Here is a 24,049-nt window from a genome sequence, read left to right on the forward strand (position 1 = left end):
GTGTAGCGATCCGCACAGACAGCTGTGTGTTATGTGTTAGGCTAGTAGGTGGTTGTGTTGTACTGACCAGTACCCAGTGTTCGCGGGGTCCGACATGTCAATCAACCTGCTATCTGCCAATCACGGGAATGCCTGGAATGTTCTGATGCCAGGTATCCTGGCGGTTGGCGGAGTGGCGTGGAGGGGGGTTGGGCAGGGGGGTGGAGCATTGGAAGTTAAGACCAGGTTTCGGCTTTGTTCTTACATCTGGGTTTCACAAGAGAAGGTCACGATTGGCTTGTGGGTTATCTGTCATTTATTTGGCGTGTGCTGCGGCCCAAACAGTAGCCTGTGTAAAGTTGGTTTAATAAACCGTCAATTCGCAAACTCAAGCCTCTGTCTGGACAATTGTTCATTTATGATCTAGTCAGGTCATTACATTGCTGTCAGAAGTAAAATCGTTGATAAAAGTTAGCCAGCTAGCTAGCTGACTTATGTGGCTAGCTACCGTAGGTGAGAACGGGGGTTGAAAATGCTTCGAGGGAATCCGAAAGTGAAGGTGGAGGTAGGGGACGATTATGGCCAAGGAGGTGCGTGTGCATGGACGTCGGAGGTTCTGGCTGAGGAGATCGCCAGGGTGTCGGAGCGCAGAGGCCGCTTGAGGGAGGACGTTAGAGTGATGGCGGCTGAAGCGGGCATGAACGCCTCGTCGACTGTGTTTCGCGCGGATTCTGGTGGGCGGACCGAAGTGGTGACGTCGACGAGGAATCTGGGGCTCAGGATGTAAACAAACATGGCGACGCCCAGTTCCCGGCTGCGTCCGTATCTGTTAAGACCCCGAAGTATTCCGGTAAGGCGGATTGGGAAGCTTTTCATGCTCAGTTTGAACTGTTAGCTAATTTTAGGGGGTGGTCGGATGAAGAAAGGGCACTGCAGTTGGCTTTATGCCTCACGGATGAAGCTCTGGCCTGTTTGATATTGATTAGCCCCGAGGACAGACATGATTATGGTGCTTTAGTGGGAGCACTGAGGAGGCGCTATGGACAGTGTGTACAGCCCGGGCTACTGCGCTCCGAACTGAGTAATAGACGCAGGCAGCCTGGAGAGCCTCTACGGGTGCTAGCTAATTTTTTTATTTTATTTTTTATTTTACCGTTATTTTACCAGGTAAGTTGACTGAGAACACGTTCTCATTTGCAGCAACGACCTGGGGAATAGTTACAGGGGAGAGGAGGGGGATGAATGAGCCAAATGTAAACTGGGGATTATTAGGTGACCATGATGGTTTGAGGGCCAGATTGGGAATTTAGCCAGGACACCGGGGTTAACACCCCTACTCTTACGATAAGTGCCATGGGATCTTTAATGACCTCAGAGAGTCAGGACACCCGTTTAACGTCCCATCCGAAAGACGGCACCCTACACAGGGCAGTGTCCCCAATCACTGCCCTGGGGCATTGGGGTATTTTTTTAGACCAGAGGAAAGAGTGCCTCCTACTGGCCCTCCAACACCACTTCCAGCAGCATCTGGTCTCCCATCCAGGGACTGACCAGGACCAACCCTGCTTAGCTTCAGAAGCAAGCCAGTAGTGGTATGCAGGGTGGTATGCTGCTGGCATTGAGAGAGAGAGCCTCTCTCGGCGGGCATATGCTCACCTGCCCCCCTCCGTGCAGAGCGAGCTAGCACGGGACCAGTTCATACAGGCGCTCTCTCCTATGGAGCTGCGCATACAGACCCAGCTGGCTCATCCTGAGTCATTGCAGATAGCCTTGGAGATGGCTTTGGAGAGGGAGCTGGTGTGGGCTGGGGCTTCAGCTGGGGGTTTGGTGGGGGTGCAGGGAGACACACCCTCTGTGCGAGCTGGGGGGCAGAGCAGCCCGGAGCCGGAAAAGCCTGCATGGGTGGCTGAAATGACAGAACTCATTCGTGCTGTGTCGCTACAGGCGGCACGAAACACACACCCTGGTCCCAAGGTCTGCTGGGGTTGTGGCCAGCCAGGCCATCTGCGCCAAAAGTGCCCCATGTCCCCCAGAGCTCAGGGAAACGGCTCGGGGTCCGCATAGACCGGGTAGTGCGGACCCCTGGCTTTCTATCCCAACCACCATCTTCTTCAGGAGGAGCCCACCGGCACAGACGGGGAAGCAAGGCTCCACTTCCCCCAGAAGCAGACGAGAGCAACCGGATGGAGCCTGTTGTTGTGGTGGGCCGGACCTGTGTTGGGGACTTTTGTCATGTCCCTGTCACTGTGGAGGGGGTGCCCTGCTCCGCCCTGGTGGACACTGGGTCCACAGTAACCCTGGTGAGGCCAGATATTGTGCCAGGTTGGACTCAGTGTGAGCCTACAACTGTGCAGCTCCGCACAGTCACAGGTGAGCTGGCACCCATGAAAGGGAAGGGAATAATGACTCTGACAGTAGGGGGCAGGACTGTGCGTCATCCTGTGTGGGTGGCGGCTGTGCAGGACCCTTGTATCCTGGGGTTGGACTTTCTTAGGAGCACAGGCTGCCAGTTAGACCTAAATAGGGGCACACTGAGCTTCCAGGGAGGGCCGGAAGTCACCATGGCCCCCCCTAATGTCACATTCACTCAACCCAACAAACCCTTTACTCCAACAGTTAAAGCAGCAGAGACTCATGGCTGCCCCCCCTCCCCCACAGCTGTGTGTGACTTTTCCCCAGCCCCCCTGTCACCTACGGCGGTGTGTTACATTCCCCCAGCTACCTCCATGAAACAGCCCTCTGTGAGCCCGGGCCGCGCCCCCCCAGCCCAGCTACCCCAGATGGGAGAGGAGAGGACACTGTCTGCAGTGAGGGAGATATGGGGGAGGAACTGTGTTGGTCTTGACCCCGAGCAGCAGGAACGGTTGTGGCAGTTGCTGTTTGAATTCAGAGACAGCTTTGCGCTGAGTGAGGAAGAGGTGGGTCAGACTCATCTGGTGCAGCATGAGATCGACACAGGTGATGCTCAACCCATCAAGATGCGTCCCCGCCGTATCCCGCTGGCACGCCAGGAGGCGGCAGACAAGGCTGTGTTGGAGATGCAGCGGGCAGACTTCATTGAGCCCTCAGACAGCCCCTGGGCGGCACCAGTCGTCATGGTTCCGAAGAAGGGGGGCAAGCTGAGGTTCTGTGCGGACTACAGGCGGCTGAATGAGGTAACCAGGAAGGACTCATACCCCATACCACGTATCGATGAGTCGCTGGACCTGGTTAGGGGGTCCTCCTGGTTCTCCTCACTAGACCTCCGCAGTGGCTACTGGCAGGTGCCCCTCTTCCCAGAGGCCAGAGCCAAAACTGCGTTCTCCACTAACAGAGGACACTGGCAGTTCAAGGTCCTGTGCTTTGGCCTGTGCAACGCTCCAGCTACTTTTGAGCGTTTGATGGACAGGGTGCTGGATGGCATCCCCCGACAGCAGTGTCTGGTATACCTCGATGACATCCTGGCCCATGGCAGCTCCTTCCAGTCAGCCTTGGGGGCACTACGGCGTGTGCTGGAGAGGGTGGCTGCCGCAGGTCTGAATCTCCACCCCGAGAAGTGCCACTTCATGAGGAGAGAGGTGTCCTTCTTGGGCCATCGAGTGGGGAAGGAGGGGATCAGCACCATGGAGGACAAGGTAGGGGCTGTCAGAGACTGGCCCACCCCCACCGACCAGCGTCAGCTGAAGAGCTTCCTGGGCCTGGCCTCGTACTACAGGAGGTTTGTACGGGGCTTCTCAAGCGTTGCTGCTCCACTGAACCGCCTGCTGCCGAAGGACAAGGCTTTCACTTGGACAGTGGAGTGCGAGGCGTTCAACACCCTCAAACGTGCACTGATCGAGGCCCCCGTGCTCATCCCCCCTGACCTCACCTTGCCCTTTATCCTGGACACAGACGCGAGCAATGTGGGCATGGGTGGGGTGCTGGCCCAGGTGGGGCCAGAGGGGGAGAGAGTGGTGGCGTACTTCAGCAAAACATTTGACAAACATGAGCGCCGCTACTGTGTCACCCGGCGGGAGCTCTTGGCTGTTGTGGCTTCTGTCAAACACTTCAAGTACTACCTGGGTGGTCTGCCCTTTACTGTAAGGACTGACCACTCTGCTCTCCAGTGGCTCATGTCTTTCAGAGAGCCAGAGGGGCAGGTGGCACGCTGGTTGGAGGAGCTTCAGCCGTATGACTTCACGGTGGTGCACAGGGCAGGGGCACGCCACTCCAACTCGGGCGCCATGTCCAGGCGGCCCTGTACTGCAGACGGCTGCCGCCACTGTGAACGGAGAGAGGGACGGGAGAGAGCGCTGTGTGCAGAGGGGTCTGTGCCACAGTGTGTCGGGCGAGCGGGCCTGTCTGCTGTGAGTGGCAGACTGTCGACGTGGCTGAATGGCGGCAGCAGCAGGGACGGGACTCAGACCTACAGCCAGTGCTACAGTGGGTAGAGGCGCAGGTGAGGCCACCATGGTAAGAGGTGACAGCGCTCTCACTCGCGACCAAAGGGTTGTGGTCAAAGTTTGAGAGACTGCGGCTGGCTGATGGCGTGCTACAGCGGGCATGGAAGGAGTCAGCTACGGGAGAGGAGAGGTGGCAGGTGGTGGTCCCAAAAGCATTGTGGGAGGCTGTGCTCCAGAGTACTCATGGGGGGATGGGGACTGGACACTTTGGGGTCACAAAAACACTGCGCCGTTTCCGTCAGGGCTTCTACTGGGGGCAGCACAAGAGGGATGTGGAGGACTTTTGTCGCCGCTGTGACAACTGCACAGCGAGAAAGGGCCCCCCAGGCCGCTCTCATGCTCAGCTCCAACAGTTCCCAGTGGGGGCTCCCATGGAGAGGGTGGGAGTGGATGTAGTTGGGCCGTTCCCCACCACAGACAGTGGAAACCGCTGGGTGCTCACGGCCATGGACTATTTCACAAAATGGCCCGAGGCCTATGCTCTGCCTGACCAGGAAGCAGAGACCATCGTCGACGCCCTGACAGCGGGGATGTTCCGCAGGTTTGGAGCTGCAGAGTCCATCCACAGCGACCAGGGCAGAAACTTTGAGTCCCGTGTGTTCGCCACCATGTGTGAGAGGCTGGGTATGCACAAGACCCGCACTACTCCTCTCCATCCTCAAAGTGATGGCCTTATGGAGCGCTTCAACAAAACGCTTGGACAGCAGCTGGCCATCGTCTCTTCCAAACACCAGCGTGATTGGGACAAGCACCTGCCTATGGTTCTCATGGCATGCCGCTCCGCTGTCCAAGACTCCACCTCCTGCACGCCTACCCTCCTCATGCTGGGGAGAGAGATCCGCACCCCTGCGGAGATGGCGTTTGGTCGGCCCCTGGATAGCCCTCATGTTCCCCGGGGCCGGAGTATGCCCGGAGACTCCAGGACCGCCTGGAGACAGCCCACACCTTCGCCAGAGAGCAGCTGGTGAATGCAGGTGTGAGGCAGAAGAGGAACTATGACGTGCACACCCGGGGAAGGCACTTTGTGGCTGGGGAGCTGGTCTGGGTCTACAGCCCGCTAAGGAAAAAAGGCAGATGCCCCAAGTTGGACAGTCACTGGGTGGGACCCTGCAGTGTCCTGGAGAGGGTAGGGGAGGTTGTTTACCGGGTGCAGCTTCCTCCCAGGGGGAGAAAGGTGGCACTGCACCGGGACAGGTTAGCCCCATACAGAGGGTCCTCTTCTCCCCAAACCCCAGGAACCCCCACAATTCCCCTCTGGCAATGACATTCTCCAGGCACCCACCCCCAGGTGTCGCAGACAAGGCTCCAGACAGCCCACTCCCCCTGTCTCCCCCCCTGTGTCACCGCGTGGTTCCCCAGAGCCACGGACTGTATTACCCGTTCCCGCTTCCTTGTCCCCCATATCCCTGCCTTCATCCCCTGGTTCCCAGAGGGGCACTCTGCGACCATCACGGCCACGCAGGCAAAGGAGACCTCCGGGTCGCTTCAGAGACTTTGTTTGTTCCCTCGGGGACAAGGGACTTTGTGGTGGGGGGGGGGGGGGGGGGGGGGGGGCTGTGTAGCGACCCGCACAGACAGCTGTGTGTTATGTGTTAGGCTAGTAGATGGTTGTGTTGTACTGACCAGTACCCAGTGTTCGCGGGGTCCGACATGTCAATCAACCTGCTATCTGCCAATCACGGGAATGCCTGGAATGTTCTGATGCCCGGGCATCCTGGCGGTTGGCGGAGTGACGTGGAGGGGGGTTGGGCAGGGGGATGGAGCATTGGAAGTTAAGACCAGGTTTCGCCTTTGTTCTCTCTCTTACGTCTGCGTTTCACAAGAGAAGGTCACGATTGGCTTGTGGGTTATCTGTCATTTATTTGGCGTGTGCTACGGCCCAAACAGTAGCCTGTGTAAAGTTGGTTTAATAAACTGTCAATTCGCAAACTCAAGCCTCTGTCTGGACAATTGTTCATTTATGATCTAGTCAGGTCATTACAATATTATTCTGCCCTTGAGTTGCGTTCCCATGCAAAACTAGACAGATAGCTAACAACTAAGTCTTCAATAAAACTCCCAAGGCGTGACTTTTCTTGAATTAATATATTGAAAACGTTTATGTGGTAAAACTGCAAAATACAGAAAAGAATATACTTTAGTATTCAATTCAGACCGACATACTGTAGCTGTACACTATACATTTGAAGTTGCATGAATACAAAGCACTGCTAAGGTACCATGCATCTGGCATAATGCCAGACCATATAGTCAATTACCATATGAGTAACAATTAGCTATCTCCTTTCATTACTCTAATAATGTACAACCATCTATGTAGAATAACAAAGCATATTACACTAGAATCGGTAACAAAACTACAGTATTGTATATTTTACAATTCGTTTGCATGACGCACGAGCAAAGTAATACATCTAATGGCATACATGAAAGGCATTGCAATTTGTGTGAGTAAATGCAACCAACCAACATTGATATGTAAACAACTCTATCAATAACAAGATTATCATCACTAGCTAAATGCTTGAATCGAACTTACAAACAAATATTTTCCAAGGCTGAAGCGTGACAAGAAATAACTACACTGAAAGAACTGCACCGTAGCGTTGTTTTTAGCTGCTTCTATGCGTGCAGAACGAATTCTCTACTTCCTGTTTGCGTACAGTCTAAGTACCAGAAAGCTCCACTAGGGGGCAAATAACACCATGGAACACATGGAAAATCCATTTTAACCATTGTAATAAAAATAATCTGTTAACAGGATGGCAGCACAATTATTGTTCTTGCCTTCTCAAGTGATGCCATTTAATCAGCTGTCACAATATCTGTACAATCAGCACAAAAACAATCTAAATAAAGGCACACGTTTGTTGTAAACAAGATTCATTGTGTATTGTTCCAAAATAATCCTCTTTCGCTATGTCTTGGATTAATACTGTTTGAACATCTACTTTGTTTTCATCTGACATTTTATTTGAAGCTGCAGACCAATGCAGATTCTGAGGCAAGTAGAATGTCAGTGTTGACAATCAAAGTACCAGTTGTCCTGCCAAACAAAAAATGAAACAAAGTGTTTATCTAGCATTTGACACAATAAAAGGTGGTACAGACAGAGCCATCGATATGGAGATATGTGGTCTGGTGTCTCTCTATTTGAACCCCACGGGGGCGTCATAGTTAACCCCTTCTTTCATCTGGGAGAAGCGGGCTTTGAAAGAGGATTTCCCATCTATAGCCCAACTCGCCAATTAAGTTCGTTTGCAAACTGTGATCGCTGCTCAATCATCTGTTCTCCTGCACATCGCCTTGCGCACCATGGTATCTCATTTACCCGCACCTATGGCAGTCAATGGTCATTGCTTGATGTGTTTAATCTTTGACAAAATACCAATGGAATATGAGAGTCCATAGCAACACAGGGCTGTTCGAACCCGTAAAGCGAGGCGTCGAGCCCACAGGTGAGGAAAACTTTAAGATCAAGTTCGGAACCTCTCAGCAGCGTTGTGGTTTGTTTTTAAGTTATTCAGACATTGAACATGAATGGGTTACGTCGAAAATAATATAGCTAGTCTGGGGATATTCTGCATGGGCGATAGAGATGTGTGTAACACAATTACGTACGAGAATTTAGCAAATTGACTGGTATACCCGACTATGATTAACGGACGCATTAACCCGAATTATTTTATAGACATACACAGCCCCCATACAAACCCTGAATTGTGCAGTGGTGTAAAGTGCTTAAGTAAAAATACTATGAAGTACTACATAGGTAGTTTTTTGGGGGTTATCTGTACTTTACTATTTATATTTTTGACAACTTTTACTTTTACTTCACTACATTCCTATAGAAAATAATGTACTTTTTACTCCATACATTTTCCCTGACACCCAGAAGTATTCGTTACATTTTGAATGCTTAGCAGGACAGAAAATTGTCCACTTCGCACACTTCTCAATAGAACATGACTGGTCCTTACTGCCTCTGATCTGGCGGACTCACTTAACACAAATGCTTTGTTTTTAAATTATGTCTGAGTGTTGGAGTGTGACCTTGGCTATCCGTAAATTAAAAAATAACTAGAAAATTGTGCAATCTGGTTTGCTTAATATAAAGAATTTTTAATTATTAGTACTTTTACTTTTGATACTTGAATATATTTTTGCAATTTCATTTACTTTTGATACTTAAGTATATTTTAAACCAAATACTTTTAGACTTTTACTCAAGTAGTATTTTAATGGGTGACTTTCAATTTCAGTTTTGTCATTTTCTATTAAGGTATCTTTACTTTTACACAAGTATGAAAATCGAGTACTTTTCCCACCACTGTAATTGTATATGCTAATGATTTATTTTTTATTACTAATTAATGCATGTTATAATCGAGATAGCACTTATCTAGCAATTATTATGTGTTCGTGGTTATGATAGGGTAGCTAATTTGATTGTGAACAGAGTAGTGTTGGGGAGTAGTGAAATCAGTGGTGGAAAAGGTACCCAATTTTCATACTTGAGTACAAGTAAAGATACCTTAATAGAACATGACTAAAGTAAAAGTGAACGTCTCCCAGTAAAATACTACTTGAGTAAAAGTCTAAAAGTACCTGGTTTTGGTTTTTAAAGTATCTTTAGTTAAGTAAACGTATATTTTTCTTAAGGGTACCTTTAGTGTAGATTAACTTCTTCCAGTCTAAAGTAATTGGTAGCTTGGTAAACTATATTTTCAGAGTAACTTCCCCAAAACTGGAACAGAGCTGTACCATATTAAATTTGCTCTTTTTGTGCATATGTTTGTCCATTCTAGTGCACTATTTTAACCCAGTTTTCATACTTAACTGGCAAAGAACAGTTTATTGTCCATAGTTTCAATTTACAGTTGATTGCTTGATGGTGATATGACATTGGCAAATCTAAGTGCTTGTAGGCTATATCAAAATAATAGTAGGCTTATAAATTGTAATGATATTAATAGAAGTCTTTCAGAACCAAAGAGCACTTTTGAATCTAAATAATGTTTTTCGAAATGAATATTCCATTAACATCAGATATGAATTCTTCCTTCCTTGTTACTTCATCACCCTTTAGAAACAGTAGCCTATCACACACTGGGTTGGTTTATAGTCTAACACCTTGTTGGGTTTTATAGTGTAACACCTTGTGGATTTCATTAGAGCAGAGATCAGGTTGGCTGTCCACAGTTCAACTAACACCCCTGTTCTAAATGGAGGTAAAAAGAGAGGAGAAAGTACAGAACATCTATTTAACAGCACAGAGTACACACGCTCTCTCTATCACACACACATTTTTTTTTACATTTTAGTCATTTAGCAGACACTCTTATCCAGAGTGACTTACAGAAACAATTAGGCTTAAGTGCCTTGCTCAAGGGCAGATCGACCGAATTTTCACCGTGTAAGCTCAAGGATTCAAACCATCGACCTTTCGGTTACTTTGCCCTGGCCCAACACTCTAAGCGCCAGGCTACCTGCCACCCCTACACACGCATGCACGTGCACACACACCCCTTTCACTGCTCTCTCTGGGGTCAGATTATCATCTCCTGCCCCTTTGAAATATATTACCAAAACAGAGGTCAGCTGCTACCAGGTCCACAGTTTGTTTAGGAGAGCTCCAGTGATTATGTAACGTTACCCTCCAGGAGGAATGCTTATCCTGTAGCCAATCCTGTTTCATTTAATTTCATTCATTTCCAAGGCATCATGTATAGCCTTGCTGAAATACCTTCAAGAGGATGTTTGCCTGTGTAGGAACAGTTTTCTGATTAGGAACTTTGCTCTTTCTCTTAATTAAGGCAGCAGACATAATCAGGACGATTGTAACTAGGCTATAGATATAGCGCTGTGCCTTCCAGGTGGCTGCACATAGTGTTATGAGTCTCTGTCTCTGCTAGTGCTCCAGTGTAGCCTACCACACCCATAGGATTCTGCTACGACTTTCTTTTTGTTTCCTTCTGTTTCAGGTTGCTTTGACTTCCAAGCTCCACTTTTGACAAAGTGAAATTCTCCTATCTCCCTTACAGGAAAAACCACATGATTTAACAAGTGGAAAATCACATGATTTCATGAGAAATTTCACATGTGAAATCACGTGAAAACTTGTTTTTGGAACACTTGACATAGCTTTAGTCACAGTCAATAGCCCAAGCATCTAGAAATCATTGATATTGACAGTGCTGCCATATGGTGCATTGAGAGAATGGAGATTCAGTCAGTTCCCACCAAATAAAGGGAAAACCACATCCACAGCAACCTGATGGTAGCAAATAGCTGTTTTATTCGATGGTGCCTGGTGTGTCTGTGTTCATTCTCTGTTTACCCCCATCACAGGCTGTCACAACTCCTCTGAGTGTCCCTGCATGGTCAATTACTCCTTCAGAGATCATTTCAGTCATCTAAGTAGCTCAATTCATGAAATATATTTCTTTGCACGGAACGAATGTCCGGGTTTGCGTCTTGTCCCTGTTGTTGGTGTGCTTCGCGTGTGAAATTGTCTCCCTGAGCACATGGAAAAGTTAAAGTCATCTTTATAATGTTGTTTACAGAGAAATTGAGAGCCTTTGAAATGCTCGCCATTATTTGAAAAGATGACACCATAGTGTTACTGTAAAGAAGTACAATTAGTCAGCCATTAGAGGAACAGTCCCAAAACATACATAGAACGTATGGTACATAGAACACACTGTCCAACCTACTGTTACAGTTACTATCAACCCACTGTTACAGTTACTATCAACCCACTGTTACAGTTACTATCAACCTACTGTTACCGTTACTATCAACCCACTGTTACAGTTACCATCAACCTACTGTTACAGTTACCATCAACCTACTGTTACAGTTACCATCAACCTACTGTTACAGTTACCATCAACCTACTGTTACAGTTACCATCAACCCACTGTTACCGTTACTATCAACCCACTGTTACAGTTACCATCAACCTACTGTTACAGTTACCATTAACCTACTGTTACAGTTACTATAAACCTACTGTTACAGTTACTATCAACCCACTGTTACAGTTACTATCAACCTACTGTTACCGTTACTATCAACCCACTGTTACAGTTACCATCAACCTACTGTTACAGTTACCATCAACCTACTGTTACAGTTACCATCAACCTACTGTTACAGTTACCATCAACCTACTGTTACCGTTACTATCAACCCACTGTTACCGTTACTATCAACCCACTGTTACAGTTACTATCAACCCACTGTTACCGTTACTATCAACCCACTGTTACAGTTACCATCAACCTACTGTTACAGTTACCATCAACCTACTGTTACAGTTACTATCATCCTACTGTTACAGTTACTATCAACCTACTGTTACAGTTACTATCAACCCACTGTTACAGTTACTATCAACCCACTGTTACAGTTACTATCAACCTACTGTTACAGTTACCATCAACCTACTGTTACAGTTACCATCAACCTACTGTTACAGTTACCATCAACCTACTGTTACAGTTACTATCAACCCACTGTTACAGTTACTATCAACCCACTGTTACAGTTACTATCAACCTACTGTTACAGTTACTATCAACCTACTGTTACAGTTACTATCAATCTACTGTTACAGTTACTATCAACCTACTGTTACAGTTACTATCAACCTACTGTTACAGTTACTATCAACCCACTGTTACAGTTACTATCAACCTACTGTTACAGTTACTATCAACCCACTGTTACAGTTACTATCAACCCACTGTTAGAGTTACTATCAACCTACTGTTACAGTTACCATCAACCCACTGTTACAGTTACCATCAACCTACTGTTACAGTTACCATCAACCTACTGTTACAGTTACCATCAACCTACTGTTACAGTTACCATCAACCTACTGTTACAGTTACTATCAACCTACTGTTACAGTTACTATCAACCCACTGTTACAGTTACTATCAACCTACTGTTACAGTTACTATCAACCTACTGTTACAGTTACTATCAACCTACTGTTACAGTTACTATCAACCCACTGTTACAGTTACTATCAACCTACTGTTACAGTTACTATCAACCCACTCTTACAGTTACTATCAGCCTACTGTTACAGTTACTATCAACCTACTGTTACAGTTACTATCAACCTACTGTTACAGTTACTATCAACCCACTGTTACAGTTACCATCAACCCACTGTTACAGTTACTATCAACCCACTGTTACAGTTACTATCAACCTACTGTTACAGTTACTATCAACCTACTGTTACAGTTACTATCTACCTACTGTTACAGTTACTATCAACCTACTGTTACAGTTACCATCAACCCACTGTTACAGTTACTATCAACCTACTGTTACAGTTACTATCAACCCACTGTTACAGTTACTATCAACCCACTGTTACAGCTACTATCAACCTACTGTTACAGTTACTATCAACCCACTGTTACAGTTACTATCAACCTACTGTTACAGCTACTATCAACCTACTGTTACAGTTACTATCGACCCACTGTAACAGTTACTATCGACCTACTGTTACAGTTACTATCAACCCACTGTTACAGTTACTATCAACCCACTGTTACAGTTACTATCAATCTACTGTTACAGTTACTATCAATCTACTGTTACAGTTACTATCAACCTACTGTTACAGTTAATCTCAACCCACTGTTACAGTTACCATCAACCTACTGTTACAGTTACTATCAACCCACTGTTACAGTTACTATCAACCCACAGTTACAGTTACTATCTACCTACTGTTACAGTTACTATCAATCTACTGTTACAGTTACTATCAACCTACTGTTACAGTTACTATCAACCCACTGTTACAGTTACTATCAACCTACTGTTACAGTTAATATCAACCTACTGTTATAGTTACTATCAACCCACTGTTACAGTTACTATCAACCCACTGTTACAGTTACTATCAACCCACTGTTACAGTTACTATCAACCCACTGTTACAGTTACTATCAACCCACTGTTACCGTTACTATCAACCCCCTGTTACAGTTGCTACCAACCCACTGTTACAGTTACTATCAACCTACTGTTACAGTTACTATCAACCCACTGTTAGTTACATCAACCTACTGTTACAGTTACTATCAACCCACTGTTACAGTTACTATCAACCTACTGTTACAGTTACTATCAGCCTACTGTTACAGTTACTATCAACCTACTGTTACAGTTACTATCAACCCACTGTTACAGTTACTATCAACCTACTGTTACAGTTACTATCAACCTGCTGTTACAGTTACTATCAACCTACTGTTACAGTTACCATCAACCTACTGTTACAGTTACTATCAACCTACTGTTACAGTTACTATCAACCCACTGTTACAGTTACTATCAACCTACTGTTACAGTTACTATCAGCCTACTGTTACAGTTACTATCAACCTACTGTTACAGTTACTATCAACCCACTGTTACAGTTACTATCAACCTACTGTTACAGTTACTATCAACCTGCTGTTACAGTTACTATCAACCTACTGTTACAGTTACTATCAACCTACTGTTACAGTTACTATCAACCTACTGTTACGGTTACTATCAACCTACTGTTACAGTTACCATCAACCTACTGTTACAGCTACTATCAACCCACTGTTACAGCTACTATCAACCCACTGTTACAGTTACTATCAATCTACTGTTACAGTTACTATCAACCCACTGTTACAGTTACTATCAACCCACTGTTACAGTTACTATCAACCCACTGTTACAGTTACTATCAACCTACTGTTACAGTTACTATCAATCTACTGTTACAGTTACTATCAACCCACTGTTACAGTTACTATCAACCCACTGTTACAGTTACTATCAACCCACTGTTACAGTTACTATCAACCTACTGTTACAGTTACTATCAACCCACTGTTACAGTTACTATCAACCTACTCTTACAGTTACTATCAACCCACTGTTACAGTTACTATCAGCCTACTGTTACAGTTACTATCAACCTACTGTTACAGTTACTATCAACCTACTGTTACAGTTACTATCAACCCACTGTTACAGTTACTATCAACCTACTGTTACAGTTACTATCAACTTACTGTTACAGTTACTATCAACCTACTGTTACAGTTACTATCAACCCACTGTTACAGTTACTATCAACCTACTGTTACAGTTACTATCAACCTATTGTTACAGTTACTATCAACCCACTGTTACAGTTACTATCAACCTACTGTTACAGTTACTATCAACTTACTGTTACAGTTACTATCAACTTACTGTTACAGCTACTATCAACCTACTGTTACAGCTACTATCAACCTACTGTTACAGTTACTATCAACCTACTGTTACAGTTACTATCAACCTACTGTTGCAGTTACTATCAACCCACTGTTACAGTTACTATCAACCTACTGTTGCAGTTACTATCAACCTACTGTTACAGTTACCATCAACCTACTGTTACAGTTACCATCAACCTACTGTTACAGTTACCATCAACCTACTGTTACAGTTACTATCAACCCACTGTTACAGTTACTATCAACCCACTGTTACAGTTACTATCAGTCTACTGTTACAGTTACTATCAACCCACTGTTACAGTTACTATCAGTCTACTGTTACAGTTACTATCAACCTACTGGTACAGTTACTATCAACCTACTGTTACAGTTACTATGAACCTACTGTTACAGTTATTATCAATCTATTGTTACAGTTACTTACTCTTATTGTAATAAACTACTGTGGTTGAGATTATAGCATAGCTACATTATATATTCTATAATTTAAAATAAAATAAATGAAACAAATTGTGGCATGTGGTCAGTGGAGGTGCATCAAAAATGAATCAGTTAGCCTGTTGAAGAGCCACACGGTAAAGACAGCTAGTGTGGGAAGGTGTCAGATCTGATTATGCGAGCAGAATTTGTCAGAACTGTTTGTTATTCCGCCACTAATGTTATGTAATGTACTGTACTGTTATTCAATTAATCTGTTTTAGTCCTTCTCAATAACTCTGAATTGTGATGGTGGCAGGTGTTTAACATATCAGGGATCTCGGATTTAGTTATTTTGATTCTCTAGGAGCTCATATTGAACAAACTTTTGAACAAACTTTGTAAGTATGCTTTTTCTAAAATTCCCTTCAATTTCTCTTCAGGCTTGTCTGTCTGAGTTAAACTCGGCTCCTTGGCTGAATTTGTTGGGACAAAAGTATGCCCTGAACACACTGGAAAGTGAAATGCCCAGATTTGGAATCCTTTATTTTTATTCTGGGACCACGGATGAAAATGAACAAAAGGCAACAAGTGTTATTTTCATGTATTTTAGCAGTAAACAATTTCATTTTAATTTATCCATTACCAGTTGAACTACACTGAGTGTACTAAACATTAAGAACACCTGCTCTTTCCATGACATAGACTGACCAGGTGAATCCAGGTGAAAGCTATGATCCCTTATTGAACTCATTATTCGGAAGGTGTTCCTAATGTTTGGTATACTCAGTGTATATTACACTTTTCAAAGACTAGCAACGTGCTTTTCAATAAAATGTCTGTTAGTGTTTTCTGAAATGTATTGGTTGTGGATATGATAGGAGGAACCTCACCCATTGAGCAACGAGAGCACTACAGTGGTGTCATGGAGGAGTCCAAGCCACCAGTGGCCAGATTTGACCCTCCTTCTCCTCGCATGTAAATCCACAGCATGCCAGACCTCTTAAAGCAAGATTTGTGCAATTATGTGTGAAGTTGTTTTGGAGTATCTACTTGCAAATTATTTATATGGTGGCACTGGTAAATGAATTGGGATTCATTCAAGGCTTTTACAGTAAGTTTTATTTGTATTCATGGCATGATCATCTGCAAATATCTTGGTTCTTGTAATTGCAAGGATGGCAGTTATTTCACAGGATTGCAGTGCTTTGGATACATTCTGCTTGACATTCCTGTTCTAAATTATTGTAGTGCATTGCTGAGGACCTGACTCCGACAAGCTATTAATTTCAATGGCTTCAGACTGTTTTTATGCTCGAACATGACTGTTTCTTTGCCTCAAAGCCTTGGAATGAGAGGTTAATATACTTCTCTGAAGTATTTGATCACAAAAGAAAAGCCTTACATGAATAAAATTCCCAGAGAGAGTGTTTAGAGGACTCAATGTGAGCATTGTGAAATAGACTGTGATGCCATCGCCAAGTCAAGTGTTTATGTTCCTGGAATGTGTCTTCTCTTTGTAAGATGTGTACTTCATGTTCCAGTTTAGGATTAAGGATAACTAGATCTCAAACTGTGATTTGTGAAGACAGTGTCAAATTATTGTATATTTATTTACCTACATTTTTTTTATACAACTCTTGGAATGCTATAGAATGACAGTCATTCCAATGTGATTACATGTTTATAAATGTAACTTGTGAGGATATAATTGCTCTGGAATGGTTCATCATTCCATCAGAAGCTGTCAGACTGTCATCCCACTCTGAGGCTGCAAAATTCATGGAGAACTGAAGCCTGGCAGATTATGGAGAAATCCAATATGGGAGGCATGCCTTTGTTTTGAAGAGCTGTGCTTAAGAGTGTGATCTCCATTGGAATGAGGAGTCTTCTAGAATGGTATACACCTCAGTCCTCTCATGTATTTACCCACTTGGATCTCAGCATACTCCCACCTCACTCTCACTCTCCGCATGTATTTATCCAGCAGGGGCTCCAGGCAGAGCACTCCTGTGTGATTTGGATCCACTGCTCCCTCTCCGGAGGCTGAGGTGTGATTTGGCCACAGAGGACTCCATGTTAATAATAATGTGCCAAAACTCTTCTCCCTTCCTCATGTTGTGTAAGGAAATCTTCCTGTTCAACTCAACTCCGTGTCTAACACATGACACATTTATGATCGGAAAATCTAGGGAAATACTGGGTCAAAGAAAATAGTGCCATTGTCTGAACTTTCTCTGCTCTCTTTTACGCCAATGTCATACAGATATGGCAAATATTGTCTCATTCCACTGGCTGTGTGGGTTGTGTTTGTTCTGTAAGGTGTGTGTGTGGGTGCACAGTACGCACGTGTGTCTGTGTGTGCTGTCATGCCCCTAAGCTTTGTGTGGAGGGGAGATTTGTGGGTCATAAGCACGCTGTGCAGATACATGCAACCACTGCCCTCTATTTGCTCTGTCACTATTGTTTTGTTAAAGTCTGAGGGATCCAGACCCTGGATTCAAGCCCTTCTCAGACTGTACTGATTATCTATTGTAGCTGTCCTATCTCAAGTCTGCTTCAAGGAAGTTTACTTGTGGTAAGAAAACCGTTGGCCAAACGTTGACCATAGACAGGGATTATCAACTATGTTGACATAGGGACCATGATACTGTAACATGAGGTAAACCTCACACACTTTAGATATGGTGGGTTATGACAGGAACTTTATAACTGTTTGCTATAAGACAACACCACTTTCCTGGACTTCTGAGTTAATAATGTTCACGACTGATAAAGAAGTCCTCTAAACAGCCATTGTTACATGCGTACGAGACAGATATAGAGTGGGTAACATTACCATCATACAGGATTAGAGCTGTAGACTTTAATAATTCACAGTGTTAGTATTGGAGCTGTGATGAATGGGCCTGGTTGTGTTTGTCCTCAGGGCCACAGCATTTTGTGTGGAGGACTCTCCTCTAGCGAACTCCATGCAGATGAACAGTGATGGCCACAGAATCACACCCACCTGAACAGTAAGAACACGCAGTGGAACATGTGATGATCAACATTAAACATCTAAAGGCCACTCAGAAAATTATATATTTTTTAATGAAAGGTCTTCATTTATACATGTTATGATTGAGTTGTGCTTGTATCTAATGCATTACTGTATTCATTAGTCACATTTGAAATGATGTGATGATGATGAACTCAATAACCATCATTGTTTGATTATGTAGTTCAGTCGAGGAAGTGGCAAACACGGAGCAAGTGCTGAACTCGCTGGAGAGGATCATTCTCACTATCTTCCTCACCATCATCATCATCATGACTGTTCTGGGGAACCTGCTGGTGATGGTGGCGCTCTGCAAGGACAGACAGCTACGGTAAGCACACTTCCTGTTTACATGTAAGTCCCATTCTTTCAAATAAAAGTGGTCAGAGGAAAACATGTGTTTTTTACCACAGAAGCTAGGTTTCCATCCAATTGACAATAGATTTTCATGCAAATATTCTAAAATCAGGATAAAAACATATGCGCATTTTCCCACCAGAGATGTGTTTCCATCAAATGGACTTATTGCAGATACATTTTATTTTTTATTTTATTTAACCTTTATTTAACTAGGCAAGTCAGTTAAGAACACATTCTTATTTACAATGACGGCCTACCCCGGTCGAACCTTAACCTGGACGACGCTGTGCCAATTGTGCGCCATTCCCAATCATGACCGGTTGTGATACAGCCCAGGATTGAACCAGGGTCTCTAGTGATGCTTCTAGCACTGAGATGCAGTGCCTTAGACCGCTGCGCCACTTGGGAGCCCAAAAAGGCTGTGCATGATGATGTAGTGCACATAAAAATACTGTTAAATTCCCATGTACCGGAGAAAAACTACAAGTTAAATGGCATTTTCAACTTTACTGATGGTTTTCTCATGAAAAATGTTGCTTTATATAGTGAGTGTGCCCACTCTGGGTTTGGCACGTGTGCTCTAGCCAACAGCGCACAGGGTACAGATTGAATGCTGTTGGCTAGAGCACACGTATAGTTTACATGCTGAGATTATTATCAAGCTCATCACGTGCACTTTCACCACCCTGTGAAGTTCATCATCATTTATTTAATCTTAATACGTTTAAGCCAATTGTGTTGTGACAGGGTAGGGGTGGTATACAGAAGATATCCCTATTTGGTAAAAGACCAAGTCCATATTATGGCAAGAACAACTCAAATAAGCAAAGGGAAACGACAGTCCATCATTATTTTAGAGGACATGAAAGTCAGTCAATACGGAAAATTTCAAGACCTTTCTTCAAGTGCAGGCGCAAAAACCATCAAGTGTTATGATGAAACTGTCTCTCATGAAGACTGGACAGGAACGGAAGACCCAGAGTTACTTTTGCTGCAGGGGATAAGTTCATTAGAGTTACCAGCCCCAGATATCGTCAATTAACTGCACCTCAGATTGCAGCCCAAATAAATGCTTCACAGAGTTCAAGTAAGAAACACATCTCAACATCAACTGTTCAGAGGAGACTGCGTGAATCAGGCCTTCATGGTTGAATTGCTGCAAATAAACCACTACTAAAGGACACCAATAAGAAGAAGAGACTTGCTTGGGCCAAGAAATACGATCAATGACCCAAAAACACACATACAGGCTGTGTAAGGGCTATTTGACCAAGAAGGAGAGTGATGGAGTGCTGCATCAGATAACCTGGCCTCCACAATCACCCGACCTCAACCCAATTGAGATGGTTTGGGATGAGTTGGACAGCAGAGTGAAGGAAAAGCAGCCAACAAGTGCTCAGCATATGTGGGAACTTCTTCAAGACTGTTGGAAAAGGATTCCAGGTGACTACCTCATGAAGCTGGTTGAGAGAATGCCAATCGTATGCAAAGCTGTCAAAGGGGGGCTACTTTGAAGAATCTAAAATAAAATATATGTTTTGATTTGTTTAACACTCTTTGGTTACTACATGATTCCATATGTGTTATTTCATAGTTTTGATGTCTTCACTATTATTCTACAATATAGAAAATAGTAAAAAATAAACCCTTGAATGATTAGGTGTGTCCAAACTTTTGACTGGTACTGTATATGAAATGATGTACCAAAAAATTATTGATCAGAATTCAATTGAAGTAGGACGTGTGATGGACAGACTGATGAACAGGCCACTTCCTAGCTATTTGGCGACAAACTAAGTAGCTGTTTTTACATCCGGCACTGGCATCCTTTCTGTCATGTTTTATGTTTAGCGATATGGTATTAAAGGGTAATTAGAGAGAAAAAGGGTTTGTTCTGTCTTGTGCAGATCAGTTGACAATTCTAACAGATAACAAAAATATAATTATCTTTGCATTCAACTCATGTGCCTTTCTGGAAATAAATCTAAATGTTTTTGTCCCTCGTCTCACTCTAGGAAAAAGAAGACCAATTACTTCATAGTGTCTTTGGCGTTTGCAGACCTCCTGGTTGCTGTGGTTGTCATGCCGTTTGCAGCCATTGAGTTGACCACAAGTCAGTGGCGGTACGGGGAGATATTCTGTCTGGTTCGGACCTCACTGGACGTGCTGCTGACCACTGCATCTATCCTACACCTGTGCTGCATAGCACTGGACAGGTGAGCAATGAACATAGTGAAAAACATCCCTTTACTCATGTAAACATTTGTAAATGTCAGCCAGCTATTGCAAACTTTTCCCACGCACCTATCCAATTCACCTTGATGCATCCATTCAGCCTAATAGCCCTACGCCTCTGTTAGCACCCAGCTGTATTAGAATTAGCATGTGTCTCGGATGGCCCTCTAGCACCTCTTTGTTGTTGTTCTTTGTCCATAGCATATGGCAGCCTGTCATGGCTGACAGATGAGCGGCTATGTTGTCTTGTCCTGCACCATACAGTGAAAAGCCACTGTAGTGAGTCACCTGCTAGCTCAGCCCCTCGCTCCAAACACAAAAATGATTTCTGCTTCTCCACAGGACCAATCATTCTTTTAGCTTCCCTGGGTGGAAATATGAGACATGAGTCATGACAAGAGGCCTGATTGGTCGTTAGAATTATAGTTATCTTTTTTAATGTAGCGTATGAAGTGATGAGTCACTGCTTGTCTTTCTTATACACCTACACTGAGTGTACAAAACATTAGGAACACCTGCTCTTTCCATGACATAAACTGACCAGGTGAATCCAGGTGAAAGCTATGATCCCTTATTGATGTCACGTATTAAATCCACTTCAATCAGCGTAGATGAAGGGGAGGAGACAGGTAATTATTTTAAATTTATAAGCCTTGAGACAATTGAGACATGGATTGTGTATGTGTGCCATTCAGAGGGTGAACGGGCAAGACAAAAGATTTAAGTACCTTTGAACAGGATATGGTAGTAGGTGCAAGCCGCACCGGATTGAGTGTGTCAAGAACCGCAACGCTTTTCACGCTCAGCAGTTTCTCGTGTGTATCAAAAATTATCCACCACCCAAAGGACATCCAGCAAACTTGACACAACTGTGGAAGCGTTGGAGTCAACATGGGCCAGCATCCCTGTGGAACACTTTCGACACCTTGTAGAGTCCATGCCCTGACGAATTGAGACTGTTCTGAGGACAAAAGTGGGTGCAACTCAATATTTGGAAGGTGTTCCTAATATTTTGGACACTATACAAAGGGCTAAAGCCACCATACATGGTGAATTCAACAGAGGATGTCAACTTTGTTTATTATTTGGTTATGCAAGTCATTAGATTATTTTAAAGAATACGGAATTAGGAATGAGTCACCATTGGCAATATTTTGGTATGTACATATTAGGTAGATATTTGTGGCCTGTAGATAGAATTCAGAAAAACACCATCAATAGATTGTTTTTTTTTTACCTCAGTTGAATCTATGATGTTGTGGATGTTGTTAGAATGTTGTTATAATGTTGTTATATTCTATTGATAGGTACTACGCAATCTGCTGCCAACCGCTGGTGTACAGGAATAAAATGACGCCCTTGAGAGTGGCCCTGATGCTGGGAGGATGCTGGGTCATCCCCTCCTTCATCTCCTTCCTTCCCATCATGCAAAGTTGGCACGCCATCGGCATAGAGGACATTGTAAGTCTATAAGCAGCTGTGTTCTTCCTGTCTGTCTGATGGTTCTACTACAGACAGTGGCTTGCTCTTTAGTCTTATTCATTACATCTAAATCCTTTTTATACTAAATCATTTTGTTGATCCTTGAAAATGTGAACAGGACACATGTTAAGTGAAGGACACATGGTTAAACCAACAAGCATAACATATTTCAAATTCATTGGATGGCGATGTAGTAGTCAGTTCAAGCATCATGCTCTTTGGGGAGAGCAAACTTACACAAGCCATTTTCTAGTTCTATAAACAGCACTATGACTCATTGTTTCATCTTTGACACCTGAAAAAACTTCCCTCTGTCAAACTGATGTTTGTTTACAAATGTCAAATTACCCATATAAGTGCCTTCTTAGTGCACTCAATAATCGTAAGGCTAAAGCCACTAATACCATTTACATAGACAGACATAAACACCAGGCATACAGCCTCTTGCTCTGAGACCTAAACACCGGAGTCAGTGCTGAGCACAATCCACAGCTACCAGTTTATGAACACAAATAATACGTCTACCTGTTCAAAGTTTGTTGTAAGAGAGTCAGGAAATGGACATTAGGCAGTCAGTCGTTGCACTCTCTCTATTTATATACTGTTGGTTGAATGAGAAACATGTGTGTAACTATTGCATATGTGGATGTGGATACTACAGAACGTGCATGCCTCTTCCTGTATGTGGATCGGCTTGTTAACGGATTGTTCTCTCTCTGCACGCTGCCTTCAGATAGAGCAGAGGAAGTTTAGCGGCAACAGCAACGAGACCAACTGTGTATTCGTGGTGAACCGTCCGTATGCTCTCATCTGCTCCACCGTGGCCTTCTACGTTCCTCTGAGCCTCATGGTCCTGGCCTACCAGCGCATCTACGTCACCGCCATGGGCCACGTGCGGCAGATTGGCACGCTGCAGCGGGCAGGCTCCGCCCCCTACTCGGCGCCCCCCCAGCACTACCTCAGCTCCGAGCAGCAGGGCTCCAGTCGCATGCGCATAGAGACCAAAGCTGCCAAGACCCTGGCTGTCATCATGGGCTGCTTCTGTCTCTGCTGGGCCCCCTTCTTCATCACCAATGTGGTGGACCCCTTCATCCACTACAGTGTGCCCTGGCAGATGTGGACCGCCTGGCTGTGGCTTGGCTATATTAACTCTGGCCTTAACCCCTTTCTCTACGCCTTCCTGAACCGGGCCTTCAGACGGGCCTTCCTCATGATACTGTGTTGTGGTGATGAGAGATACGTACGCCAGGGGAGCTATGGCCCCACCAGACACTACTCTGGATCTGTCAACGGGACCTCCATCGCGCTCAGGTAAGGAACTGATACTGGACCCCCCACCCATGTCCTCCCTTTTATCAACTAGCCCTGAATTAAGATCATTCTCTCTCAGGTACAGGTGCATCATCTTCTCTCAGGTAGGTGGGTTATGTGGAATATCTGTTGTCTAATCATACTTAAAATACATTTTTAAGACATTGACAAAAACGTTTGGGGTTTGGAGGGAAAATCTGGTTATTCTCCAACTCCCATCAGGGTAATCAAATAATTAATATTTAGATCAGATTTCGAGATGTTGGATATTAAATGTGTTGAATGTCTGTGTGTTATTTTAACATTTTTCTTAGTTATCCGTGGTTCAGCGCTGTTATGAGGTGTTTTTATTGTCAGAAGCTCAGTGTAGCTGGTGCATGAAGTCAGGCGCAGGAGAGAAAAATGAGTGAGCAACGTACTTTACTCAAACAATAAAGGCACAAGGTAAACAAATACACTTGACCAAAAACCAACGGTAATAATTACGCACGGGTGAA

General features: G+C 44.4%; 2 protein-coding genes across 2 annotated transcripts in view; one reads left to right on the forward strand and one right to left on the reverse strand.

Moving 5' to 3' along the window:
- The window catches only part of LOC129813820 (uncharacterized), a 59,808-nt gene extending 52,754 nt beyond the window's left edge, over positions 1–7,054 (reverse strand). Inside the window, exon 1 of the mRNA XM_055866391.1 lies at positions 6,940–7,054. The gene's annotated coding sequence lies outside the window, so the exon portion shown is untranslated. The remainder of the gene's footprint in view (positions 1–6,939) is intronic.
- Positions 7,055–7,670: 616 nt separating this feature from the next.
- Positions 7,671–24,049, forward strand: part of LOC129813853 (5-hydroxytryptamine receptor 4-like) — a 55,132-nt gene continuing 38,753 nt past the window's right edge. Inside the window, exons 1-6 of the mRNA XM_055866432.1 lie at positions 7,671–7,858; positions 18,054–18,141; positions 18,349–18,495; positions 20,540–20,740; positions 22,067–22,220; positions 22,975–23,552. Coding sequence (XP_055722407.1) covers positions 18,113–18,141; positions 18,349–18,495; positions 20,540–20,740; positions 22,067–22,220; positions 22,975–23,552 — 1,109 coding nt within the window. The 5' untranslated portion in view covers positions 7,671–7,858; positions 18,054–18,112. The remainder of the gene's footprint in view (positions 7,859–18,053; positions 18,142–18,348; positions 18,496–20,539; positions 20,741–22,066; positions 22,221–22,974; positions 23,553–24,049) is intronic.

The sequence above is a fragment of the Salvelinus fontinalis genome, chromosome 2 (genome assembly GCF_029448725.1).
Source record: "Salvelinus fontinalis isolate EN_2023a chromosome 2, ASM2944872v1, whole genome shotgun sequence".
Lineage (NCBI taxonomy): Eukaryota > Metazoa > Chordata > Actinopteri > Salmoniformes > Salmonidae > Salvelinus > Salvelinus fontinalis.